Source organism: Pararge aegeria, chromosome 7 (genome assembly GCF_905163445.1).
Source record: "Pararge aegeria chromosome 7, ilParAegt1.1, whole genome shotgun sequence".
In the NCBI taxonomy this organism is placed as follows: Eukaryota; Metazoa; Arthropoda; class Insecta; order Lepidoptera; family Nymphalidae; genus Pararge; species Pararge aegeria.
The window spans coordinates 9,617,618-9,643,678 of record NC_053186.1 but is presented as its reverse complement, the minus strand read 5'-3'; the positions used below and the strand labels follow the sequence as shown (position 1 = coordinate 9,643,678).

The following is a 26,061-nucleotide window of genomic DNA, read 5'->3' as shown; positions in this document are numbered from 1 at the left end:
ATTAGAATATACGTACCCAAAATATTAACTTTTATAATCCTCTCTGCAATCCCTCCCTCATTGGAAGCAATACATGAATAAGGTCCTGCGTGACTTACACTTATATCGTTTAAGATAAGATCTGCATAGTTGATACCGTCAGTGTTTTCACTTACGGTGTTGCCATGTCTGATCCATTGAATTGTCGGTTTCGGGTTGCCAGATGCTCGGCATGCTAATCTAGTGTTTTTACTTTGCTACAAGGAACAAAATGAAATTAAAATGAACACCCACGATATAAACAAATTACGCAGTTCTCCCAGGTAAAACGAACGATGAATCAGCTCTACTTGACTATTCTCTCTAGTTGACACCTTTTGAGTGCAAAAAACCTCATCCAAATCAGACCAGTACTTAAATGGTAACATATTTAAAAAATATTGTTTAAGATCAATTTGTCAGCCGGTTGGCGCAGTGGGCAGCGACCCTGCTTCCTGAGTAGAAGGCCGTGGGTTCGATTCCTACAAATCGAAAATGTTTGTGTGATGAACAGAAATGTTTTTCAGTGTCTCAAATTTTTTTTTTTTTTCTGTAAATTGTAAGTATTTATTTGTTTTGTATTCATAAAAAAATATTAATCAGCTATCTTAGTACTCATAACACAAGCTACGCTTGCGATGCGATGTGTGTGTTATCGTAGTATAATATTTATTTATTTATTTATTAATATACGTTGCGTATATGGGCAATTTACTATTAAATATCCTAGGAAACCAGTTTCTATCAAACAACTGTTAAAACATTATTTTGCTCTCCGGGGTACCCAGGTTTTCATAAACTTACCACAAGTTCCAAATTCTTCACCACATTTGTCCCCACTCCATCCTGATACACGACAATATCGTTTATCTTTGCACCGAACACGACCTTCACTCGATAAACCAAATGAGCGATTCCCGCTTTATTCCTCGCCTCACATCGGTAGGTACCTTCCGATTGAGTGCTGACGTTTGTGGAAACAAGGGAATAATTCTTGGCTATCCAATTTGTATTTCTGTAAAATTTTAAGTTTCAATAAATATTTGAAGAAGATATCTTGTGATAACTCCATGGGATTAAATCAAGAAAAAGAATTAATGTTATCAACAAAATATAGGCTTTTATAGTGGGAAACGTTTATTAAAGTATGCCATCATTTCGATCTATGATTATATGAAGTCAGTCAGTAAAAGTCCCATACTAGTATACAGGATTTCGTAAAGGAGCTTGGATATGTAAATAGTTTAAAGTGGCAATGTGACATCAAAAGTGTCGTTTATCTTCATCGCCATTGTCAACCCATTGCCGGCCCACTGTAGGGCTCATATCTCCTCTCAGACTAACCACTAGGCTATCGACGCTTAATAATAGTCATATAATCGCTTAATAGTGTTTAATAGGTCTATTAATGAAGCAATAATATATGAATTGAGAAGTTTTGTTATAAAATGCTATAAAACAACTCACTTAAATGACCAAGAAATGTTAGGTTTGGGTGATCCTCTGGCGTCACATTCGAGAGTGGCATTAACGCCGGCCAGCAGTTGAACTTCCAGTTCCTCGTAATCAGATATGAAAGGAGGTTCTAAAAAACAAGGACACATATACAGCATTATTGAATGAATGAATGAATGAATACACTTTTATTGTACACCACAGAGAAAATTTACAGAGATACAAATACAATAAGGTAGAACGTACAATTTGGCGGCCTTATCGCTAAATAGCGACCTCTTCCATGCAACCAAAGGGATACAAGAAAATGTTATAACAAATAGGTAGGTGGTACAACAAACATAATTAAATATTATTTAAAACTAAATTAACATAAAAAAAACATAAAACAGAGTATATACTAAACATAACATATTAAAGATATGTACAAAAATGTAAAATATATTCCATACATATATACAAACATATAAACATACAAATACGCTACTATATACAATATTGTTTCATGTTCACTAGCAGTATGCCCTGTGCTTTGACATAGGAGGGTCTAAGTTTAACTCATGTCTTGGGTCTAATTAACAAATTCAAAGAACTGCCTTTCTAGCAGTTGAAATACAGTCACGCAAAACATTGTGAAGTATCGGGGTTATTGGGGTCGTATGCAGTAATTGTACGAACCATTGGCGTCCAAGTTTTTTTTTTTTTTTTTTTTATATTTATAGACGAGCGCTTGACTGCAATCACACCTGATGGTAAGCGATGATGCAGCCTAAGGTGGAGCGCGCTTGCCTAGAAGATGCCTATTCACTCTTGATTTGAAGGTACTAATGTTGTAAGAACTGGGGAAAATGGAAGCTGGAAGAGCATTCCAGATCCTAGCGGTGCGAATTAGAAACGAAGATGCGAAGCGCTTCGTACGCGTCCATCTCCAAATAAACTCCCACGTCACAATCTTCGAGATTGATCAAGAGATTTTGAGCTCTGATCATTTGAGTTCTGCCAGTGGCCCATTGTTGAAAACTACAAAGTTCTCAGCCATTTGATATCGGCCCTGACTCGCCATATCATAGGGTTAGCATACCTACGGTTCTTGTAGAATTTTATGGAATTATTCTTTCCCAACTAATATCTCCTGCTCCCTTTAATACCTCCCATGATATATTTTAACCGTTCCATGATCTGTCACCTATTGTTCCTGGTAGTAGCTTGTAGCCCAGTCCTGGTTATTTTTACAAACATGAGATACATAATCAATATATAAAATAAATAAAAATATTTGTTATTGTATATATATATTTATTTATATCTTATTTTATTTATCTCTTTTAATAATTTATTATATTAGTTATTAGTAGTATGTACTTAAGTGTGTAAATTTATGTATTGTTTATTTTAATTGCGATTTCCCGTCTCTCATGTTTTATTGTGTACTATCGGTAAGGTTACCTGGCAGAGATCACTTTAAGTGATAAGGTCGCCTTTTGCTTTTAATTTTTTGTTTAACTATATTTGTAATTTCTCCTTTATTACGCAATAAAGATGTTTAAATAAATAAATAATCATTAGAGCTTGCATAGGGCAAGTGATTAGGGTCTGAGCTTTTAATTCTTGTTTTCTATGAACGAGAAGGCTTATTTATCAATAGTCGAGCTTTGAACCATAGATAAATGCATTTCGCGGCTGGCACCATAAGCCTTCTGTCTGCATGCATGCATGCATCGCAACTTATAATTAATTGAGATGAAGACAGAAAAATCATACTTTCAAGATCAATACACACCCAAAACACTTAAACTAAACTGTTTATGCCTCATCGCATGATTATTACTAGCGATACATTTGTAAAGGCCACTGTGTCTTAAATTCATGTTGGATAATTTTAACACATCTTTGTCTTCTCCGAGTAATAGTTTGGAGTTGAACAGCCATTTCGTCTGCAAATGTAAAATAATATTTAATTTTATTTATATTAAATCCCAACGAGAATACTACCGATTCTGTTGTGAATAAAAAATCACACTAAGCTATTTGGCTTAGTTTAGAAACATGTCTAAGAAAGGAAAGGATAGCACTAGCTATCCTTTTCACAATGTTTCCTATAGAAAAGGATAGATCTATTTTTAGCGATGTAAATTTAGTTTAGTGTCGAGAAGTAGGTATGTACAACAGAATGGCATCAATAGCATCTAAATCAGCATCACATTTTGACGACTCCCAGGCGCAATTTTTTCTGGTTTGTGAGAAGCTTTGGTCGTGGCTAGTTACCACCCTCCCGCGAAAGACGTGCCGCAAAGCGATTTAGTGTTCCCGTGCCATGTCGCGTAGAAACCGATTAGGGGGTAAGACTACCATACTCCCAACAGGTTAGCACGCTACCATCTTAGACTGTATCATCACTTACCACCAGGTGAGATTGCAATCGAGGGCTAACTTGTAGTGGAATAAAAAAAAATCCGGATCACTACAGGACTACGGTTTAATCTCAGAATGGGCCACTACGCGCAGTGCAGGTCGACTTAACATACCTTTGAGAACGTTATGGAGAGATCGTATAGCTTCGAAAGTTCTGATCAGTACCTCCAAAATATCCTTAGAAATATAGTATTCAAGATAAAACTAATTTTACAAATAGCACAGTAATTTAATTGCAGACTGTTGTATAACTCAATTAGTATTCAACCAGTGGCGTGCATAGAGGATACACAGGGTATGCAGATGATATAAAATTGAATGAAATCTCCAGTAAGAGCTATAAAACTTGAGGGCCGATGTTTAAAATTCTTACAATGCCTTCTCCTTATCTCCTTATCTCCAATCCTTAAGTTTTCTATAACTCGTTCCGGAGATTTTCTTCATTTTATATCATCTGTATACCCAGTGCATACCCTGTGTATACCCTCTATGCAAGCTACTGCATTCAACTTGCACCTACCTCAGCTCTTGGTTTCGCGTCAGTCTTGCAGTCCATGTAAAAATCATCTCCTTTCACAACTTCTACACTAACATTTGAGTTATTTAAAAAATTAGGTGGCCACTGTACTTGTAACACAACTTTTGTGTGTACGGAACCCGCAGCGTTGCTAGCCACGCATGTGTACGTAGATTCGTTAATGCGGGACACGTTTGTGAAGTTTAGTGATCCGTTGGAGAGTAACGCTGCGTCCTAAAATTGTAAAACAGTAGTTATTTCCAAAAAAACGCCATCGCCTTACCATTTTTTTTTAATTTACAAAAAGCAAGTGTAATAACTTTTTATTAAGTTGGATAAGCGCTCTCTGTTAGTACATTAACATACTCATTGTACCTAAGCTTCAAAAATAGCGGATAGAAAATATAGGTATAAAAATAATGAATAAATAATATGATGATAGAAGTTGGTCCAAATTGCCGGCGTAATAATAGGCATTTGAGTCTTAAAAACTACGCCTTAGTTTGATGGACCCAGAGCGTCACTGTAGTCCTACAAAGTGCCGGTCTGGGTCTGGGTCTTCTTAACATGCCTTGCAAAATTATTTTCTGTTTACAGGCGATGTTTTTCTACGTAACATCAGGTGGGCCATCAGCTTTTTCCGTTGCTACTAAAGTTCTAACAATAAATCAATTATAAAAAAATGTAGGAATATCCTAGGGAAAGAAAAAATTTTGGACAAGCACACGTCATCGAACCTTATACCATTTGACATTATAATCGTTTCCGTGAACAGGACACTGCAGCATGGCGTTCGTTCCTTCCACTGCTCTTATGACCGTGGGTAACCCTTCGTCTTGTATCAAAATCGGCGCAGCTGTAATTTAAAAATGCATTTTAAACGATTGCTGCGTCCAGGTTTGATAAGACGCGCATCATTGCGCAAGAGTTGGTTAGAATTAATCCGACGCATTACGCATCTTTTATTGTTGTAAATAGGCATGATGTCTGTAACAAAGAATCGCTAAAATATTATATGTATCTTATAATATCACTTGCTTCAACATTGAAGGAAATCATCCTGAGGAAACCTGCATGCCTGAGAGTTCTCCATAATGTTCTCAAAGGTGTGTCCACCAATCCGCACGGGGCGTGCGGACCAAGCGTTGTGGACTACTGCCTTAACCCCTTCTCATTGTTGGAGGAGACCCTTGCCCTGCAGTGCGCCGGTAATGAGTTGATATGATGATGATTCTTACCATATATCTTAACAGGAACGTCCTTGGTTGCGTTTCCGACATTGTTCTTGGCAATACAAGTGTAAATTCCGCTCTGATCTTCAGTAAGGTTCTTGATTGTCAAAGTGCCATCGGGGCCTATATCGTATCGGCTATCTAAGCACCAATAAATAAAACTGAGAAAATAAACCTTTGTACATAACATACTGTTATTTAAACGTTATACGAAAGCTTTTTTGTCATTATTATTAAGCAAGTGGGTGTCCAGACTAAAAATTATATCCCCTCACAAGGAAACAGAACGAAACATACGCAAAAACCGAGATTGGTTATCTGTGTTTACTTGCTTGGGTAGGTGGACAAGTTAATTTTATACCTTGTGAGGGGATTATAATTTTCTGATGGCACACCTGTCAGTGGAAACCATCGCCTTTTACGGTGCAACACTAAAGAGGGCATGCAAGGAATACGTCCTGCAACGTGCTGTCCTGTATCCGCCATATAAGGCGTGAGTGTGCCTGTTTATATACCTGCAACGCCCTTCAGACCGAAACACAGCATTTCAAGCTTGCTAGTTTCCGGGAGAAATAAGCATGGTGATAGTATTTCTTCGGACGAGCTCTGTCACATAAAAGCTCTACAACTACAGAATCATTCTGGTCCGTGTAGGTTTGGATTTAACCTATGGTTTTGATTTACCAGATAACTCCCAACAGGTTAGCCAGCTACCATCTTAACCTTAATATGTTATATATAATATGTAATAACTCACCTGAATCCAAATAAAATCCGTCTTTGATCCAAGCGACGTAAGGCTTCGGATTTCCTACAGCTTTGCACGATATGATCAGAGCTGAATCCAAATTCAACGCGACGTAGGGTCCCGTGTAATTGTCTTCAAGGATTCTGGGTGTCTCTGTAAATGGTTATATACTTTATATTAAATAAAACTTTTAGCAATACTAGTTGTTGCCGACGTTCTTAAAACCCCGTGGGAACTGTTTGTTTTTGTGGAATAAAAAGTTGCATTAGTTACTCTCGGTCTTTCAACTCTCAATGCCAGAAATCGAGTTGATTGGTTGCTTTAAAGGTGTAAATTTAGTTTGTTTGTCAAAATCACGAACTGTTTGTCAAATAAACGAACACGTTTTTGCACGCATTATATTAGTTAGTGAAAATATTCTGGTCATTTATATACAAGGAGCAAACTTTATTAGAATTTCTTAGCAATTCTTGGTTTAGCATAGACCGTGTAAGAAACGAGAATTGGACTGCATCAACAGTTAAAATTGATAATTATTAGCTATTTTGTGTAACTAAGGCGATGAGGAGATTTGGTTCTAGACCCTTAAAACCTTTTATAATTTCATGTGGTTCTGAAAATTAATGTTTGGTAAAATTAACAAGCTCTCACCATTAAGCTAAACAACTTAATTTACATTAAGCTAAACAACTTAACTTACTGAAACTTACCTTACCACAAATAAAAAGAAAGAAAGTTAGTTGAGGTCTAATCGTTTTTTGGGATTTTTTATAAGACAAGACCGCAGTGATATTTAAACGAGATTATTATTTTATATCTTACCTCTAATACTGACATAGAAAGTTTTCTTTGCTATTCCAGCTATGTTTTCGGCGATGCAAATGTAAGGACCTTCGTATTTGGCACTGACATTTCTGATAACTAGATTTCCAGAATCATTAAAACTGAAAGATAAATAATTCACGTAAAAACTCATAGACTTATTATATACAGATAAACATCCAGACACCGAAAAACATTTATGGTAATCACACATAGATTTTCCAGTTGTGGGAATCGACCCCACGGCCTTGGACACAAAAAGCATGGTCGCTGCCCACTACGCTAACCGGCTGTCTATATCATATTGAAACATTAAGTACTAACGCAATAATTAAAAGATAATAAAAAAGAAGTTTTAAAATTTGCTTATACAGATACCGTAAACCCTTATTTTAATAGTTATAATTGAGATATCAAGTAGCCCTCCTGATGACAAGTATAAAACCATCAATTATAAACAGAGAAACACTTACGTATACATAACCCGTCCTATAAAGTGCCACCCGGTTTGCATCAATTATAAAATTAAGCTAATGCTTAATTTTATAATTTTTATTAGTTTTTTTACCTGCACTTGGAGGAATTTTCATTTTATATAATTTAAAATGCATATATGCACAATTATAAAAAGCAATGTGTGAGCAATCTCTTTGATTCTTCTAATATGGACCTTTGAAAAAATAGATCGAAACTGCAACATTTCCTACTAGATGGCGCTACAGTCGCTATAAGACTGGCGTAAAAGGCATACACTAATTTCGGCATCGACGTTAGGCGAGCTTTAGATTAATTGGCAAAGTGCTCAGGCAGCGATTGCCAGAGAGTCGCAGGTTCAAATCCTGTCGGTTCCGGAAATTTATATGCATTTTAAATTATTAAAATTGGCAACCTGAGCTTAGTTTTTAAGCCTCATGTGCCTGTAATCACACCGGCAACCACGGCGTTCAAACCGCAACCCAGCAAAGCTGCCTGGCGGAAATAAGCAAGGCAGTACTTTTCCGGATCAACTCTCACAAAAAGCTCTACTGATACTTAAACTGAAGGACGAAAGATGACAGACGGGTTAATGGTAAAAAATGCCTTAAAGATACCAATTAGATAGATATCTACGTTGATTCGTTAAATTAGGTCTTTCATCTTCAATGATCTTTTGGTGACTTAAGATGCTTACAGAAATTATACAAAACTGTCGAACCTATGCACCTGAATTTTTTAATAGAATATTGTTAAAAAGTCAAGCGCACGTAAATTTGAAAAACATTTAGAAATTTAAATCCAAGATGGTCGCCGCCACAACATGGCCGATTACATATTTTTTCACAAATCTCTCAATATAATTATCAAATGAAAAGACTTGACTAGTAGTAAGACTATGAATAACTATAAATTCTGACTTATTACTACGAACTACGACTAATTTCTGACGAATTGAGACTATAAATTCCATATCCAAGATGGCTGCCACCATGCCATCCATTCGGCAGCTACGATACCACACAGACACACATTCACAGAAACACTTCAAATTTAAAACACCCGTGCGTCTGTAGCTAAAAACAGACAAGATGATACATACAAATAGGTCATTATGGTCATTTCTGTTATGATATCATCATAAGACCCTAAGTTTATTGCCAGGGTTTTTCTAAAAGGAGGAGATTATTGAATCGACGTAAATTGGTTTCTACATTACCTCAAGTCTGCTGTACTATTCAAGATCTCGTCTCGAAAAGCCCACGTTATAGTCGGTATTGGAAAACCGACAGCGTTGCATTCTAGACTTGAATTGTTACCGGATTGAACTTCTTCGAATACTTCCAATGGAGGTTGTATAGTTGGTGATACTAGAAAAAGAAAAAAATTGTAATACTGATTAGTTTACGTAGATTCTGTTATTTATGCCATAATGAGTTCCCACTCATAATTCGAAGGGATGACATAAATCCAGGAAACAGACTTGAAAAATATCACTTTATACATTTACAAGGTCATAGAATTCTAATTTATTGATTCTAAAAAAAACTTGGGGCTACCGATGTTGGTACGATATCGAATTTTAAGTTGGCATGGAATAGCTAGCACTATTATTGATAGACATTACAATAAAATCAGAAATAATAAACGTCATTACTTCTACTTACCCCAAATTAAAACAGTGTAGTTTATGGACGCATTCCCATGATCGTTACTTGCAAGGCAGGTGTAGTCGCCAAAATCAGTTAGATTTGCCACAAATCTAAAATAACATAAAACAGTGTAACTCAAAGCGGTACAGTGATAATAGTACGTCTTCAATTAAGAAGAAACAGGAATACATTCCTAATAGAAAGGATTCAAGACATCAAATTAATTTCGGTTATGTTTTTAACCTTGAAATTAAAGTGATAAAAATAACTTCTCTCGTACCTATCCCATCCAATGTATTTATAAAATGAATAGAATAGAACATTTTCATATTAATTTATTTATTAGCGTACCTCAAACCATATTCATCAATGTACTTTCTAGATTCCGTTACAATTTCTCCATTTTGAAGCCATTTTAGCTCGGGTGTCGGAACACCTTGAGCGGTGCAAGGCAGTTCCACTAGTTGTCCTTCTATCACTTCTATTTCGGATGTAAATCCGGATTGATCTATTTCAGGATAACCTGCCCAAAAATATAAAAAAGTCAAAAACCTTTATGACATGCAAAATACAATAGACCGATACAAACTTAAGTTTGAGATAGAAAATTTAAGGATTTCAAATTCATCCTTATTTCTATGAGTAACTTTTTACAGTTAAACTTTTGTGAAAGAAGAACAAGATTTTTAATCAAAGAGCCGAATAGCCAAATTAATTACTTTAGATACAAAATATGTTACTGATAACTAAATAATATAAGCATGACTGATAAGTTATGGATTGGTTGGTTTAAATTTCTTACTTTATTTTCTTAATTTCATTTCTTAACTCGTATGTTACATACTATTTACGCAAATAAATAAAATAGCATGCCACTAGAAGTTAATAGCCTGACAGGTTGAGCAAAAACATTACCTGTTGGTAAATCAATGTAAAAACTTACTATATATAGCAATAGTAAAATCCTTCATAACGAATCCTAAAATACTAGTGGCATTGCAAGTGTATATTCCTGATTCAAATTTCGTTATGTTTTCGAATACCAAGCTGTTATCGTTGCTCAAATATCTGCAATAAATGTTACATTCTTACTATCGGGGCCACAATAGGTAGTCTACTTACTGGGGTCAAATTTGTACAAGATTGCTATATAAACCCGAATGGGTTTTGCTATACCCTAACCGTTATATTATCATTATTTTTCACGTATTGTTACATGTATATTCTATTGAATAAACTATTACTTTAAACACGATAAACGAAACTAGTTATAAAAATACAATTTTATTATTTAACATTTAAAATCTCAGTAATTATCGTGATAATTTTAACTTTAAATATTTATTAATAGTTCATACGTACACATTGTTAGAATAAATTACAGGCAGACCATCTCTAGTCCAAGTAACGATTGGTGGTGGAATGCCAGTAACGTTGCAAGTTAACTGAAACTTGTCTCCAGCTTTAACCTCTTTAGGACCTTCTTGTTCTAAATGTGTTTCTTGTAATATGGTAAATTCTGGCGGATCTGAAAACATCGAAGTAATTAATTTATGACCGGAGCTTTTGGAGGGTTGGTTTATTGTTGAGCTTCTGTATTTGACTTTTTATAGTTAGTCAGATTTCGTTATTACCTCTTCTTTTAGAAGATTTTGAAGATGTGGCGGTAATGGTGACCTTGATTAGAGAAGCGGAGAAGCGTCTGTTGTGAGCTTTTTTGTTAAAGCCTTCCAACGATATTAAGTGATCCAAATTATTTCACTGTTACTTACATTGTACAACTAATTCTACTTCATACGCATCGCTTCCGATAATATTATCCGCAATACATTTGTATAGACCTGCATTGTTCTCGGTTGCTTTATTTATGATAATACCATTTTCTTCAGTAATATTAACGTTTAGTGGCAATGTTACGAAATTGGCGTTTACATTCGATTTGAATTGCCATTTTATACTTGGTTCCGGGTTGCCTTTCGCGACTCTGTAAATAGAAAATGTGACTTCGAAATAGGCAGGTTAGGTTAGGTTAGTATATATGCTACCGAATACCTAAAATCGGCCATCAGATGTATAGAATCGGAAATCAAAATTATATTCAAGAATTAAGGCGTGCTAATCATATCGATAACGAGCTAAACCGTAAGCAACACATTGTGCAAAACGCGTATGATATATTAATATATCCTTTTGAGCATACAAAGCATCACGCACTTCACCATAGTAATAAACCATATGTACGATATAAAATCTCACCTACATGTCATTTTAGGCGATTCTCCTTTCAGTGTTGAAATTTTTCCCACTTTCTTAACAACTATCGGTCTTTCTAAAATTAAATAAAATCAACATAATACAAAAAGTGAGTAAATGAACTGATTTCGACGCATATGCCTGAGTTTTAATTTCTTATTATCTGACCACGGAATAAGATAATCTTTGTTACCATTTTTTTTACATGCTTTCGACTTTTCATCCATACAAAAAACGTAATACAAAAGGCTATCTGAGATGGCCTTTTGATAACAATTTGTTCAAAGCTACAAAAAAATATTTTTAAATTAAGTAACCTAACTTAAGAATTAGACAAAACTTTACCTAATCCATGAACACCTAAAGTTCCATTAAGCGTCATCTTCTCGTAACCATTCTCAGCTTCACATATGTACATACCCAAATCATCGAAATTAACTTTCTGTATCATTATTGTGGTATTATCATCGGATACTTTAATACTACCATCTGTTAGTAATCGAGTCCCATTGTGGTACCAGGTTATGGTATTTGGTAATGGGTCGGAATCAATTGAACAGTGCAAATCAATTTGTGAATATAGTCCTACTGACGTATCTGCAAAAGGTAATATAAAATTATGATCCCTCTAAAATCTTAATACAACCTTTTTGAAGACTTATAATTATAGTGACCAATAAAAGGGTATTTATTCATTCAAATTCTTTTAAGTCAAATATTAGGTATTTAAACTTAAGTACCTGAAAATCCTTGAAGTAGAGTCATCTTTCTTCTCACTTTAACTGTAATGTTTTCTTTATTCACACCTTCTGAATTTTGTCCAATACAAAAATATGTGCCGTTGACAGGTTTCTTAGTACTATCCAGAGTTAGAATGCTTTTATAGAAGTTTGTTTCTGGATTCGATAGCTTAACCTTATTCAAAAACATAAAACTTATTTCAAAGTATACTTATTAGGATAAGTTAGGTATAACTCTACGTCCCGTTCCGTCCGTTTATTAACTTTAACTTGAAATTTATTTAACTAGAAAACTGAAGATACTTGAAGGTTCCGACGACATTCTCGAAGCCCTAAGCAAACAACCACTTTTTTTTATAAATCAGAGCTATCTTTTGTATGGAATTATTAGATGTCAAAAAATTGCGTCTATGGGCGCGGCTATATTTTGTTTAATACAAACAAGTATCAATAGCAATATGATTGTTATACTCTTGTTTCTAAATAATAGCGTGAAAAAGGTGTTTAATGAAAATTAAAATCTCTCGCTTTGTTTTCATTACCCTTATTACTTTTGTACGCTCACAATCGTGAAAACGTTTTCGAGTATCGAAATACTGTAAAATACTACTAGTAAAATAAAATCAGTATAGAAAAAATAAATCTTAGTATAGAATTTATAACCATTTTACACTAACCATTTTTTTGTAGGTTAGTTAGTTGAAAAAATTAAAATGAAAAATTATTTATTTGTTATCTAAATTTTATTACAAAACAATAGGCTAAGACCTCCATTTAAGTTTGGAAAAAACCTGTATTTGGAGGTCTCGCTCTTTCCGATATAAAGTTTACACATATACTAACAACATGACTTAACCAATTTATTACATTTTATAATTTTATAATAGTTAGTAGGTAGTTCCAGGATTGTAAATGTGCATATATCTAAGGGCGTATTAAAAGTAAGGTACGATTAAAACTTTACTTTTAACTTACAGTATTAGACAAAATCCATTCCGGTTCCGCAAGCCATGTTATTACAGGGGGTGGCTTCGCAATAACCGTGCATGTTATTTCTTGTATTGTACCATTTAGTATTGTTCTGTTCTTTGGACCATCGATTATTACTCGAGGTTCGATTACTACTGTTAGATTCACAGTAGCGGATGCTAGAAACAAATTTTTCACTTTTACTTTCGAATGGACTGTTTTAAGCGTTAAAGAAAGTATGAAATAACAATAATTTTTAGATAATAACAATCCACAATTGTTGTTTTTTACAAAAGTATCTATTAATTATTATGAATATTTTAAAACCTATGAGTATAGTAAAGCAGCAATGCCTGATTTTATTTATATTATAACGGTATATATTATGTGTGAGAGTGGGTGTAAAATGATCGGAAGTAATAATAATTGTATTTTATTTTTTATTTTCTATTATATGAATCTACATTTTACAATATATTACATTATTTTATTTTTGTGTGCTTATAGGATGACAATGCTTGTATACGTAATATATTCTTATAAATGTTTTGAAATACCATAATAATTTTTTAAAAATAGGTTTCCTCAATGCGGGGTCTTTAGGAACTATGCACGATGAATTCTTAGTTGCTATGGGTCGTGTTCAGGTTGACATCATGGCAATCAATGAAACCTGGCTTCATGATGGCGAGGAAGGCCGTGCGCCCTCTGTCCCCGACTATAGACTTTTGCATATTCCTCGTCCGGTCACAGTGCGCAGTGGCCGTGGTGGAGGCGTTGGTTTTTATATCAGAAAGGGACTCAAGTTGAGGCCCTGTCCGTTCCCCAGGCACGAAACTGTTGAGCAAATGTGGCTAGGTCTCGCCGTCAACTCGCTTAATATTGCTATTGGTACAGCCTACAGGCCCCCGTGGTTAAATGTTGATCTTTTCTTGGACGTCCTTACAGATACTATTCAGGCATTGTCTAGCTATGAGCATATTATACTGCTAGGAGATTTTAATATTAACTTATTGAACAGTAATGAAACTAAAAGCATTAAGCTGACAGACTTTTTTAATTATTTGCAATTGACACAATTAATTACTTCCCCGACACATTTTACTGATTCTAGTGAAACACTTATAGATATTATAGTTACGGATCTCCCTGTTAGAAGTGTAAATGTAACATCTATCCCGTCTTTGAGTAGTCACGCCCTTCTAGACTGTGTTTTGTGTATCAAGAAGAGAAAAATTCGCCCAAAAACTGTTGTGTATAGGCCTCTTAAGAGTGTATGCATGGATACTTTTAATAGGGATCTCGATGCTATACCATGGGTTGACGTTTCGTCTGCGGACTGCGTCAATGACATGCTATCGGTTTTTAATAATTGTTTAAATGAATTGTTTGATAAACATGCACCAAAAAAAACAAGAGTTTTCAGAGAGAGATACAGTCCTTGGATTACATCTAACGTAAAACTTATGATGAAATTGCGAGATGATGCGCATATTCGGTGGCAGTATGATAAATCAGACGTTAATAAAACATCTTATAAACAATACAAGCATTTGGCTGTGGAGGCTATACATAATGAGAAATGTTCTTTTTTTAAACAAAACATTAACAGTAAGCTTAAATATCCAAAGGTCCTATGGCAAAATTTAAAAAGGACAGTCTTGCCTAATAATCCGAACCAATTGCCGGCACATTTCACTAATGCAGATGCTATTAATGCACATTTTCTTAATGTCCCAGGATCGAATCACGTCTCTTTCTCTCAATTAACTTTTTATGAGTTCAATAAACTATATGAGGACACTTTTTCTCTTAACACAGTCTCTGATACCGTAATCTTTGAAATACTTAAGCGGTTACATTCTAATGCTGAGGGTATAGATAAAATAACATTAGATATGATTTTTATGTCACTTCCTCAAAGTTTAGATAGCATTCGATCCATTGTTAACGCGTCTATAACTACTTCTGTTTTTCCGAATGACTGGAAAGTTGCACTAATTCGTCCACTCCCGAAAATTTCTAACCCTCTCACGCCAAAGGATCTTCGTCCTATAAGTATTTTGCCTTGCTTATCGAAGGTATTAGAAAAAGTTGTGTGTTCTCAGGTGTCGGCTTATATTGAGAAGCAAAAAATTTTGCCGGATTATCAATCAGGTTTTAGGGCTGGTCGTGGTACTGTTACGGCACTGTTGGATGTGACTGACAACATTCTTAGAGCACAGGATTTGGGTATGTGCACACTGTTGGTGCTTCTTGACTTCTCTCGGGCATTTGACAGTATCAATACAGCACTTTTATTATCAAAGTTATCGCATTATGGCTTTACTGTTGATACTGTCAAGTGGTTTGAGAGTTATCTTAGCAAAAGAGCACAAATTGTGGAAATTGTACTCGAGGATGGTAAGGTGCATCGTTCGGCGCCGGTGCCAGTCAATAGAGGCGTGCCACAGGGCTCAGTCCTTGGTCCTCTTCTTTTTATATTGTATTCTGCTGATGTTGCTAAGCAGATCTTACACTGTAAATATCATATGTATGCAGATGATTTGCAACTCTACTACCATTTCAAGGCAGAAAACCTCGATGACGCTGTTCGTTTTGTTAATGCAGACTTGGGCCGAATAGGGGCTTGGGCAGACCGTAATTCTCTTGTACTTAATCCGTCAAAGTCGAAGTATATACTATTCGGTTCTGCAAAGCAACTATATAAGCTTCGTTCCGGTGTTAGTATAGATATTGAGGGCTGCGCCATAGAGAGAGTCTGCAAAGCTCGAAATTTGGGATTGCTCATGGATGCAGATTTGAGGTTCGAGGAACACTTAGCAGAAGTAGTTCGCAATTGTTTCTACAGACTAAAGATACTCTACAAGGTCCGTCAGTATCTTTCAGTAGAAGTGCGCTTACAGCTAGTAGAGGCTTTGGTGCTGTCTAAACTAAACTACGCGGATGTTGTGTTCGGTCCTCGATTGCTGTGCCGTACGAAGCGTCTCATCCAGAGAGTGCAGAATGCATGTGCGAGGTTTTGTTTCGACATACCTCCTAGAACCCATGTAACGCCTTTCTTAAACAATCATCACTTGTTAAAAATGGGTTCTAGAAGGAAGTTGCATCTTGCAGGTCTTCTCTATGGCGTAATAAAGCAAGGTAAGCCTTTGTATTTAATAAATAAACTGAATTGGGTTAGTGACGATGAAAGGAAGCTTCGAAGCAGTCGAAACCAGCTTCGCATCCCACTTCATCGTACTGCTGCGTTTAGGGGCTCGTTCACGTACTCCGCCACGAAGTGTTGGAATAATATTCCTCCGCCAATCAAGAACTTTAAAAGTAAGTTTGGATTTAAGAACCAAATTAAACAATATTTATTGGCCAAACAGGTGGAATTCCAAGAACATGTGGCGGAGTCATCTTTTCTCTAGAGACAGTCTGTATACTTTACTATACTTTACTTTACCACTTAATAATTTTATCACTATTATATTACACTGTGTATCTTAATAAGTTTATGATATATGTACGTTTTTATTTTCAAGTTTATATAAATATATGTTACTTTAGTTTATTATTATTATTGTTGTGGATTTATTTAGTTAGTTTTTTTTTTTTTTTAAACTAAGCTTAAAATGTGGTCAGTAGATGGCTACGTATTTCCGTGGTGTTACCTGGTACAAGGTGCCAACTGAAAATCAGCGCTGTATGCTCCCACTGGCGCATGCAGCACAATGCTGAGCTGGCACCTTTTTTCTAGGTTGTGCCACACATAACATATGTGGTGTTGTGAATATTGTAATGTGTGGCGCAATGTAAAAAATAAATGTTTCTTTCTTTCTTTCTTTCAAATATTTTCAAAATTACGTGGCGAACCATCAAAACGATTCTTTTAAGGTCCGGTCAGGATGACCTGTGTTGGACCAAATCAAACTTTGTTTTCTTACATAGTGCACTTGTAATATTAACTCCTTGCAATTTTAATTTTATAATATCCAAGGATCTTGAATGTATACTATCAACTTATTATACCTTTCCGAAGATATTCTTGGATAAAATACTTATGGATAGACAGTCAAATATGTTTAAAAGTGTGTTTGGGTTATCATCATACAATTGATGGAGGTCTTAGTGGGAGTTACCGCAATTCAAGTTCTGATACCGCGCGTAGCCAGAGGTTCGCTTGATTCTGCCTGTATAGCGGTGCTTTACCACCATTTTAGGAGTAACGACTAGGAAAGTAGACTAGGAAAGAAAGAAACATCTTTCAACGAAAATACCTAATGATGCATGATTAACAAAACGTTGTTTACCTACTTCACACAAAATATTATCTTACCTTTGAGAGATTTCTTTAGAGCAATACACGTCCAAACACCATCCTCAGTTACATTCTTAACATCCAAAACAGCAGAATAACTTCCATTTATGTCATGTTCCAGAACTATACTATTATTTATATTTAACCATTTTACTTTTGCAGCATTTTCTACATCACAAGTTAATTGTACATCTGTATTTATCTCTTTGTTTATTGTATGTTCGCCCAGAATTTTGGCGGTAGGTTTCATTTGTACTGTAATGTATGATGATTGGTTTGTAGTACCACCTGAAATATATATACCATTTTAAAGTTTTTCTCAAATCGTAAGTAGAGTTGTAATTTAAAATCACATCGGTACGATTGCGTGTGGTTGTGCATGCGCACAATGTTTTTCTATTTATCATTAACCTGAATGTGTATTGTCTTAGTATATTTATTTATTTATCTTAATAATATATGTGAATTAATAAACGGGGGTGAAATTCTTTGTTTGCTATGAAAGGTGGACGCTTTAATTGTATCCCTTTTAGGCTTTTCAGGGGATATAATTGGGGATATCATTTTTGCCTCCTGCCCGTGCTATCTCTGCTGAGGGTACTAAGGAATTTCATTTCAATTTTAATTTTTTATGCAAACGATTTTGTGATCCGAAATGCCGCGCCCTGAAAACTGCGCGGTTCGATGCACACGCTGCGTCACGATAAAGACTTTATTTGAAACTTACCCCTATTGGCAGCAACGCACGTATATATCCCGCTGTGTCTGGCCCTCAAGTGTGGAATGGTTTTCCTGGACATGTAGAATCCGTCGATGGAGGGCTCAAAATCGATTTCACTCGCTAAGCAGAAAATAAATACGTGATAACAGTAACATATCTATGGTGGAAACATATCTAAGTGTGCATGCGAAATCGATGCATGAATCTGCTTTTAAGTAATAAACATAATTGACAAAATTAAGATAATATAATATAATAATACTATAATATGGACAAAATTGTATAATCTGAATATCTATAATAATATTGAAATTGGGATGGTGTGTTTGTAGGTTTGTTGCCTATTTTCGACTTATTTTAACAGCTGCATCGATTTTGAAGAAATTTGGCACAAAGATTGCTTGCATCCTGCTAACCAAAATAGAATAATAATAGATTTAATATTAATAATAGATACTACTAACTGATGTAGTTCAGGAAAGCAAACTTTCGCCGTTATTACTTCTTGAACTAATTTGAAAAATTTATAATTCTAACACTTAGGAAAACATTTTATACGTACTACCTACTTTTGAACTTTTAAACTGCTTTCCTGTGCGGATTTACAGATCCTACATTATTGATAGGGCAGCTTTTCTGTTCTTACCGTAACTCTGTAGGGTCCCGTTAAAAAGGATCTGAGTGCGCTTTAACAGTGCCTCGCTGAACACAGAGCAAGACAAGGTAAGTGTATCGTCTTCTATCAGTGTTATATTCTCCGGTGATAAAGACACTTGAGGCGGGTCGACTGAGAATACAGAAAAGAGTGGAGTTATAAATAACAGAGTTAATTTAATGCAAATTATACTAAAGGTGATCTTTAATCATTATTTGACTACTAGACTTAGAAGAATAAGTGTCCGGTTTTTAATTCCCAAGGACGTAAAAATAAACCTAAGCTAAGACAAGTCATCAAGTCCCCGATGTGCTACCCCAAGTAACGTGTCCTACGTTACTTGGGGTAGCACATCGGCAAGAAGAACACTGATATTTATCTATTGAGTATGTAAAATATCGAAAATAACGAAATATATATGTCCAAACTAAAAATTGGATGTTCTGTCGCTTTTCCCGAATTTATTATTAACTCGTCTTATTCAGTAGAAAAGTTACAAAAATAGGCTCTCAATTTGTGAGTGAGAATCTTTGTTTCACGGACACTTTGACTTCTGCACAACCAAATCAATACTGGCTAATATTATTAATACGAAAGTGTATATGCTTGTTTGTTGCTTATGTTCGTATCAACGGCTGCATCGATTCTGATGAAATTTGACACGATGATTGCTTGCACCCCCGACATGGTAAGACCAAGGACAGTAAGAGACTCCGGGGTGCAAGGATAACGCTTCCGGGAAATATAAAAATATAGCCTTTGTTACATATCTACAGCTTCAAAGCGTGCTCCCTAAGGACGGACATAGGATAGTTTTTATTATAGTTCCAACAGTTTGTTGAAAAATCCTAAAATAACGCAGAAAAACTTTTGTTTATTTGATCGAAGCAATGAACCTGTAGTGACTTACCAATCATATCCAGAATAGTTGTGCTCCTGGAGGTCCCAGCAGCGTTACTGGCGACGCATTGATATGCTCCCACATATCCTTCCACCATGTCTTCTATCACGTATTCCATAGAAGTGCTCTGTCTGCATAAGAGTATTTTTTTAAATATTTATAATCATGACAAGTACATTTCTTTTCAATTTTAATAAAATATTGTTATGTTCATGTTTTTTAACTAACTTATATTTTGAGAATTTAAATATCTTCTCAATATAATGCCTATTTGAGATTGTAATTACATTAAAACCCTAATGTAAATGAAATTTATTAGACACATTTCTACTGAAAGATAATCACGCAAATCGTGTCAAAATATAGCGGAATAAATGGTGTGTATTGGTATAAAACAATAGTTAGCTTACAAAGTGTGGATCATCGACTGCAGCTGTACGCCGTCTTTGGTCCACCCGGCCGACAGCGGCACCAAACTCTCAATGTGACACATAAGTTTAACCTGTGTGTGTGCACGCGCCTCCACCTGTATACAAGAAGCCACAAGAAGTCTATTGTATATTCTTAGTCTAGTTTTAAGCCTTCGGTCTCCCTTTCGGGCGGAACGATTTGAAGCGCTGACACGCACTTTTAACTTTTCAGAGCGCACATAAACGTTTTTAATTCATAAAATTTAATATTTCTTGCTTAAACGGTGAAGGTATCTTGAGGAATTCCTGCACGCCTCAGATATCTCCATAATGTTCTCAAAACCACATAAAGTCTACTTGAACAGCAGACAGCTATAGACTACGGCCTAAGCTCTTCTCTTGCTAAGAGAAGACTCGAGTGAACCGGTGGGGTTAGTAATGTGGAAGATTCTTAACTTTGCTCCTGCAAGACTTGGACGTTCTAAATACTATTTTTATATTTTCAAATACACATTGGGCGCCAACTTAAAGAGCCCCAGTTGGGCGCCAATAGTGGTTTTTGGTCGAATCTTTTATGTTCTGCCTTATTAAACGGTTAACAACGGATTGCGAGGTCCCAAGCTCGATAAGTGGGTAGTATCAAAACTTTTTATTCTGTCCGGAGTCCGAAGTACCTTTCCTAAATTTTCGTTATCCACCCCGTGCATCGAATGACATGTGGAACTATTGGTTTGGGTTATTTCCTGACTGACTGATCCGGATTAAACCCGGAGAAGGATTTAATGTCAGCGGCTTTGTTATGTAGATTCATACTAATATGTCATAATGATCGTTCAACTCCACTCCACATTGGAGAAAAGCAAATAGTTTAGCTCTAAAGATCATATATGAGATCGAAGGTGTGGGATATTAATATGCTGAGAAGAATGATGATGACGGCAGATCACTATACAGTTATCACCACCCTTCCTGTTCCCACGGATGTCGCACGAGTCGACCAAGAACGGACAGAAGCTTCCTACGTGCTAACACGTCTCTGATCAGCGTGATTATGGGCAAACCCAGCCGTTGGGAGCGGCTTGTAATCCAGCAGAGGACTGTTATAGGCTATTGACAGTGATAATGGAAAATAGATGTCAAAATTGACGTTTTTGACCATTTTTAACTAACCCTTTTTGGCGCGTGGAGGGCATAGTAAACAAAGTATCAATTAATATAGTTGGCGCCCGAATGGGGACTCAGTGATTTGGCGCCCAATGCACGTCTATAAGACAGCCTCTATAATTTCGGTTGTCTTAAAGTAATTTAGCGCCAACGTTAAAAAAAAATCAAATGTTGAATATCTTACCTTTTTCGTTACCACTATGTACGGAGCATCTGCAAAAAAGCAAATAGACTTTAAAATTTTCTTCTGCTGTTTCAAACACATCGCGTAGGTTGGGTCGCGCTACATTGGGTTAAACTTTTTGCAGAAATATTTGCAGAAATTGGATTGGTAGGTTAGTCCTGAGATAAGCGCGTTCTAACAAATTAACTAACACGGTGTTGGTAAATATATTAGTTTGGGATGTTAGAAGCAATACTTATTATTTTTTATAAATTTATCCTTAAAAATTACGGATTTTCATAGAAATTTTCAGCCATTGTTTAAATCCCCTAGGGATACAATATTAAAAAGTTAACCGCAAAAATAGCGCTATCAAATGCAATAGAATTTTCAAATCAGACTGGAAGTTCCAGAGGCGCGTTCATACAAACAAACAAAAACTCTTCAGCTTTATTATAAGTATATGAAGAATTAGTATTAAAATTATCATACCTGGAGGCTTAGCTTGCACCGCAGTGGGACCTATTCTGCGGATTTCTTGCCCATTGTCGTCATGACCGATGACCTGTGTTATATAAAAATTAAGCTAAGGAAGAGAATGGCGGTGAAATCCTATTTATGAAAATAAGCTTAATTTACTATACTCCGCAAAAAGTAGCAGAAAACTCCACAAAAAACAGATCTTTTACAATGTACACTTAAGAATCATTGAGGGTATATTGTCAAAGATCTGTTTGGTGTGGAGTATAATAGTTGAAGAATTTTTAAATTAGGTACCTACACCATACAGATTCTCCTGCTTTTCGCGGAGTACAGCAAGTTAAGCTTAATTTTCATAATATATCATAGAATTCCGCATTTAGGAATTTAGATTTCATCTAGGGGAGACAGAGTTCGATCCGAGACACACATTTTAGCTGTTCTTTTATGTTAATTTATCCGATTTAATACCACTTGCTCTAACGGTGACGGATAACAGCTTGAGGAAATCTGCACGCCTTTGAGTTCTCCATATTGTTCTCAAAGTGTAATTTACTAAACTTCACTGGGCCAGACGAGGATCAATTATTACTAAACTATCTAGTATATAAGCACTCTTTTGAATTTGTATTTTGAATTTTTTCATTCAGACCATACCAAACTTCGAACCGTCGACCTAAGCCGAGGTACGAGCCCTCGCAAAAGGCTTCCTTAGCTCGATGTCTCCCATTTTCCCCGATGTCGTCGAAACCTGGATCTAGTCATGGTGAGCTGTTGTGCCCCCAATGACACTTTTACAACACTTAAAGTGATCATCAGCTATGCTTCCGAAATAATAACTTTTTGCTCGTTTAAGGTTCATTCAAATGGATAATATTCGGTAAAATTCTTTGTACGTTGTCTAAGACATTTTCTTCCTCATCAGCGTCATTACCGGCCCACTACGGGACACGGGTCTTAGAATAAGTAAGTTTAAGACCTTAGTCCACAACGCTGGCCATTGCGGATTAGTAGACTTCATACGCCTTTGAGAACATTGTGGGGAACTCTCAGGCATGCAGGTTGGTTTCCTTCACCAGCAAAGAAAGTGATATTTTAATTGCTAAAACAAACTGTATAACATACTTACAGCTATGTTAAAGAACTCATCAGGCGGTATAAAGGCATCCGCCTGGTATATCTTTCTCTCTCTATCCAATTCCTTTAATGGCACTTCAAACAAAGGTTGGCCTCCCATGCTCACTAACTGTATTTGATCCATATGTAGAGGAGCGTCAGTGCCGTTCAAAGATATCAGCATGTGGTTGTATGTACCTGAAAATTACACAATATATCTCAATACCTTTTGTGTAGGCTACATCTTAAGGGGCCGTGTTTCACCTAGAGCACGACTAACACGAGCGGGAGACCATTATCTCCCCGGGGAAAGGATAAAAAATTATCTTCTCCCACTACGCTTGCTTGTTAGTGGCCTCCACTCTAGAACTTTCCTGATCCAACGGCCACTGTACCTAGTCTTGTGAATTTGGGAAACCGCCGTAAGTTGATTTAAAAAAACGTGTGTGTACTTATGTACACACGTTAGAAGTTATACTTCTTTGGCGTAACAAGATAAAAATCTTTAAAAATAATTTATTTTACGCCTTATTCTACGTTTGTAGAGAAAACGACACTAACATTAGAAAATAGGTATTTAATACCTTGAAAGTATTATTATAAAGCATTATCTGGTTATCTCATTATTGGGCCACCAAGTTTCACTGAACATTGAAATTTGAGATTTTTGTCCAATTAAATAACCGGAATGAGCCCGCAGACTTAAACAATTGAAAGTGTACACTGTCAAACCATTTTTTGAACCTGAAAAACTAAAATGTCGACTATAGGTAAATTCAGGGTGTCAGTTTTTTTGTGACGGTGTGCGCGCGCATTGTAAAAAGTGAGCTGGCGGACGATTTATTCCCCTCTCACTCGGTTTCGCAACAACGTTCACCCTCTTACAGTCGTGTAACCATATGCGCGCGCATTTCGTTACATCGTATAATCTCACTCGCATGATTTTTTCCTAACGCCGCTAAAGAAGTATAACTTTAAAAAAATTTAAATAAGTTTTACCTTTTAATGGACGATAGCTGATTTCATCCATAGATTTAGGTGGTTGGACAGAGAAGCCATGTTGAAATGTGAGGTTGGACAAGCCAACCACCCTTACCGAATGTTCTTTCTCACTCCCCACAGTGATGCTCCAATTTCCAGGCTCAGGCTTTAGTACTTTCACTATCTGTTATCATTAACATTTAATTGTAAACTGTCCTATTGATAACAAAAGGGTTTTGAAGTGAACGTTTGTGATTTGAAACTCGATGAAACGAAAATGCGTCACGATATAGAAAGAAACACAAATATATGGGAGAGAATGAGTTAGAATACATTACACATTTTATTCCCTAATTTAGTTACCATGGAAATTGAATAATTACTTAGAATGTTTTGAATTCGATTGTATGGAAAAATAAATAAACTTCTATCGATTTAATAAATATTAAATCAAAAGACGGGTTGTTCCTTATGAAATATACTCATGCATCTTTCAATATTATTTCGTAATTCTGTTACACGTTGTATAAGGCTTAGATCCGACCTAGAATAGAGTAGACTGTGAAGCAAAGTTTGGGTTGTCTCTGCCATTCCAGTCGCGACATATTTAATCACTGAAGTAACCTAACTATAATTTTAACTGTTATTACCATAATTTCAGATAAATCCAGCGTGGTGACAAGTCTCGGCGGACCTGTCAGTTCCTCGCCGCTGGGACTCACGACTCTGATCTGAGGCTTGGCACCAGACACCGATACAGTTACTTCACCCACTGATTTGTCCACGGGAATCTGCAACAAATCCAAGTATGAACGTTTGGTTCTAAACTCAAAGTAATTTTGCCAACGTTCTTCGCGTTTAACACGATTTTTTACAAATGGGAACAGTTTCTTTTATTGAAATAAAGTTGATCGGCTGCTTAGTTAAACTGTAAAGGAGAGACAAACAAACAAACAAACACATTAGCATTTATGATATTAGTACAAAATAATAATGCCCTGAGGGTGGTACGAGCTCTCGGAGTAGAGAAACACCTGAGCCGCTGAACATCGTTTTCAGCGACGAAGAATGGTATGATGATAATGATAACATGAGGCTTAACACGCCTTAGGTTGATGGACATAGAATGACACCGTGGCACGTTGCAGGTGTTTCTAGCATGCCCTGTGAAGTATTGCTGTTTACTTGTACTTGGTTCAATTACTAGTAGGTATACTGGATTGAAGTAGATATGAAATTGAAGTGTCGGTACAGGGGTAATAAACAACAAAAGCATTGTATGAAAGTATATAGAGTGCACTTTATATACTTTACTTACTTTACTCTATTATACTTATGGCAAAAACAATTTTTGTCTGTCTTTCGGTTTGGTTAGGCTAATCTAGGTACCAAACGGCTGAAACAATTTTGACTGGACTTTCACTGGCAGGTAACTTTATAAGGGTAACTATGACTACTTTTATTTTAGAAAAATAATTATGTTTCGAGGCAATAAAAAAATGATTATTGTATTTTACCTCTTGAGTATAATTGTATCCTGGAGGGTTGACGGCAGAGGCGAGGTTAACTGTCCTTCCCTTTATAGAACTTCGCACAAAGTCAAGCACCTAAATAAATTTAAAATACAATTATAATTTCATATCGATTCGACCTAGGCCATATTCAATGGATATCTACAAAAGCGATAATAGTAGTTGTCAACATGGGGGTAATGTTATGTCTTATATTACGGGTTCCGGGACAGATCCCAAGCGTAACGAGGAATTTTGCCTAACTTGGGGTCCCAAGGTGCTGGAATGGCAGCCCTGGTAAACGCAGCGTTGGTCGACCCCCAATGAGGTGGCCAGACGACATAAAGCGCTTCGCAGGTAG

The 26,061-nt window shown here is 36.0% G+C and overlaps 1 protein-coding gene across 2 annotated transcripts in view; it reads right to left on the bottom strand.

Annotated features, from left to right (window-relative positions):
* LOC120625388 (hemicentin-1-like) overlaps positions 1 to 26,061 on the bottom strand; it is a 44,423-nt gene that overhangs the window by 16,285 nt on the left and 2,077 nt on the right. For both annotated transcript variants that reach the window (XM_039892428.1, XM_039892430.1), the window contains exons 4-33: positions 25,707 to 25,796; positions 24,840 to 24,980; positions 24,208 to 24,373; positions 23,222 to 23,406; positions 22,105 to 22,177; positions 21,634 to 21,662; positions 20,286 to 20,401; positions 19,885 to 20,006; positions 18,966 to 19,106; positions 18,326 to 18,439; positions 17,617 to 17,886; positions 13,299 to 13,471; positions 12,324 to 12,498; positions 11,929 to 12,180; positions 11,587 to 11,659; positions 11,103 to 11,314; positions 10,693 to 10,858; positions 10,274 to 10,398; positions 9,682 to 9,853; positions 9,346 to 9,440; positions 8,898 to 9,048; positions 7,205 to 7,326; positions 6,392 to 6,535; positions 5,641 to 5,775; positions 5,140 to 5,258; positions 4,406 to 4,636; positions 3,254 to 3,407; positions 1,486 to 1,603; positions 823 to 1,033; positions 17 to 236 (exon numbers count right to left, since the gene is read on the bottom strand). In XM_039892428.1, the coding sequence (XP_039748362.1) occupies positions 17 to 236; positions 823 to 1,033; positions 1,486 to 1,603; positions 3,254 to 3,407; positions 4,406 to 4,636; positions 5,140 to 5,258; positions 5,641 to 5,775; positions 6,392 to 6,535; positions 7,205 to 7,326; positions 8,898 to 9,048; positions 9,346 to 9,440; positions 9,682 to 9,853; positions 10,274 to 10,398; positions 10,693 to 10,858; positions 11,103 to 11,314; positions 11,587 to 11,659; positions 11,929 to 12,180; positions 12,324 to 12,498; positions 13,299 to 13,471; positions 17,617 to 17,886; positions 18,326 to 18,439; positions 18,966 to 19,106; positions 19,885 to 20,006; positions 20,286 to 20,401; positions 21,634 to 21,662; positions 22,105 to 22,177; positions 23,222 to 23,406; positions 24,208 to 24,373; positions 24,840 to 24,980; positions 25,707 to 25,796 (4,495 nt within the window). The remainder of the gene's footprint in view (positions 1 to 16; positions 237 to 822; positions 1,034 to 1,485; positions 1,604 to 3,253; positions 3,408 to 4,405; positions 4,637 to 5,139; positions 5,259 to 5,640; positions 5,776 to 6,391; positions 6,536 to 7,204; positions 7,327 to 8,897; positions 9,049 to 9,345; positions 9,441 to 9,681; positions 9,854 to 10,273; positions 10,399 to 10,692; positions 10,859 to 11,102; positions 11,315 to 11,586; positions 11,660 to 11,928; positions 12,181 to 12,323; positions 12,499 to 13,298; positions 13,472 to 17,616; positions 17,887 to 18,325; positions 18,440 to 18,965; positions 19,107 to 19,884; positions 20,007 to 20,285; positions 20,402 to 21,633; positions 21,663 to 22,104; positions 22,178 to 23,221; positions 23,407 to 24,207; positions 24,374 to 24,839; positions 24,981 to 25,706; positions 25,797 to 26,061) is intronic.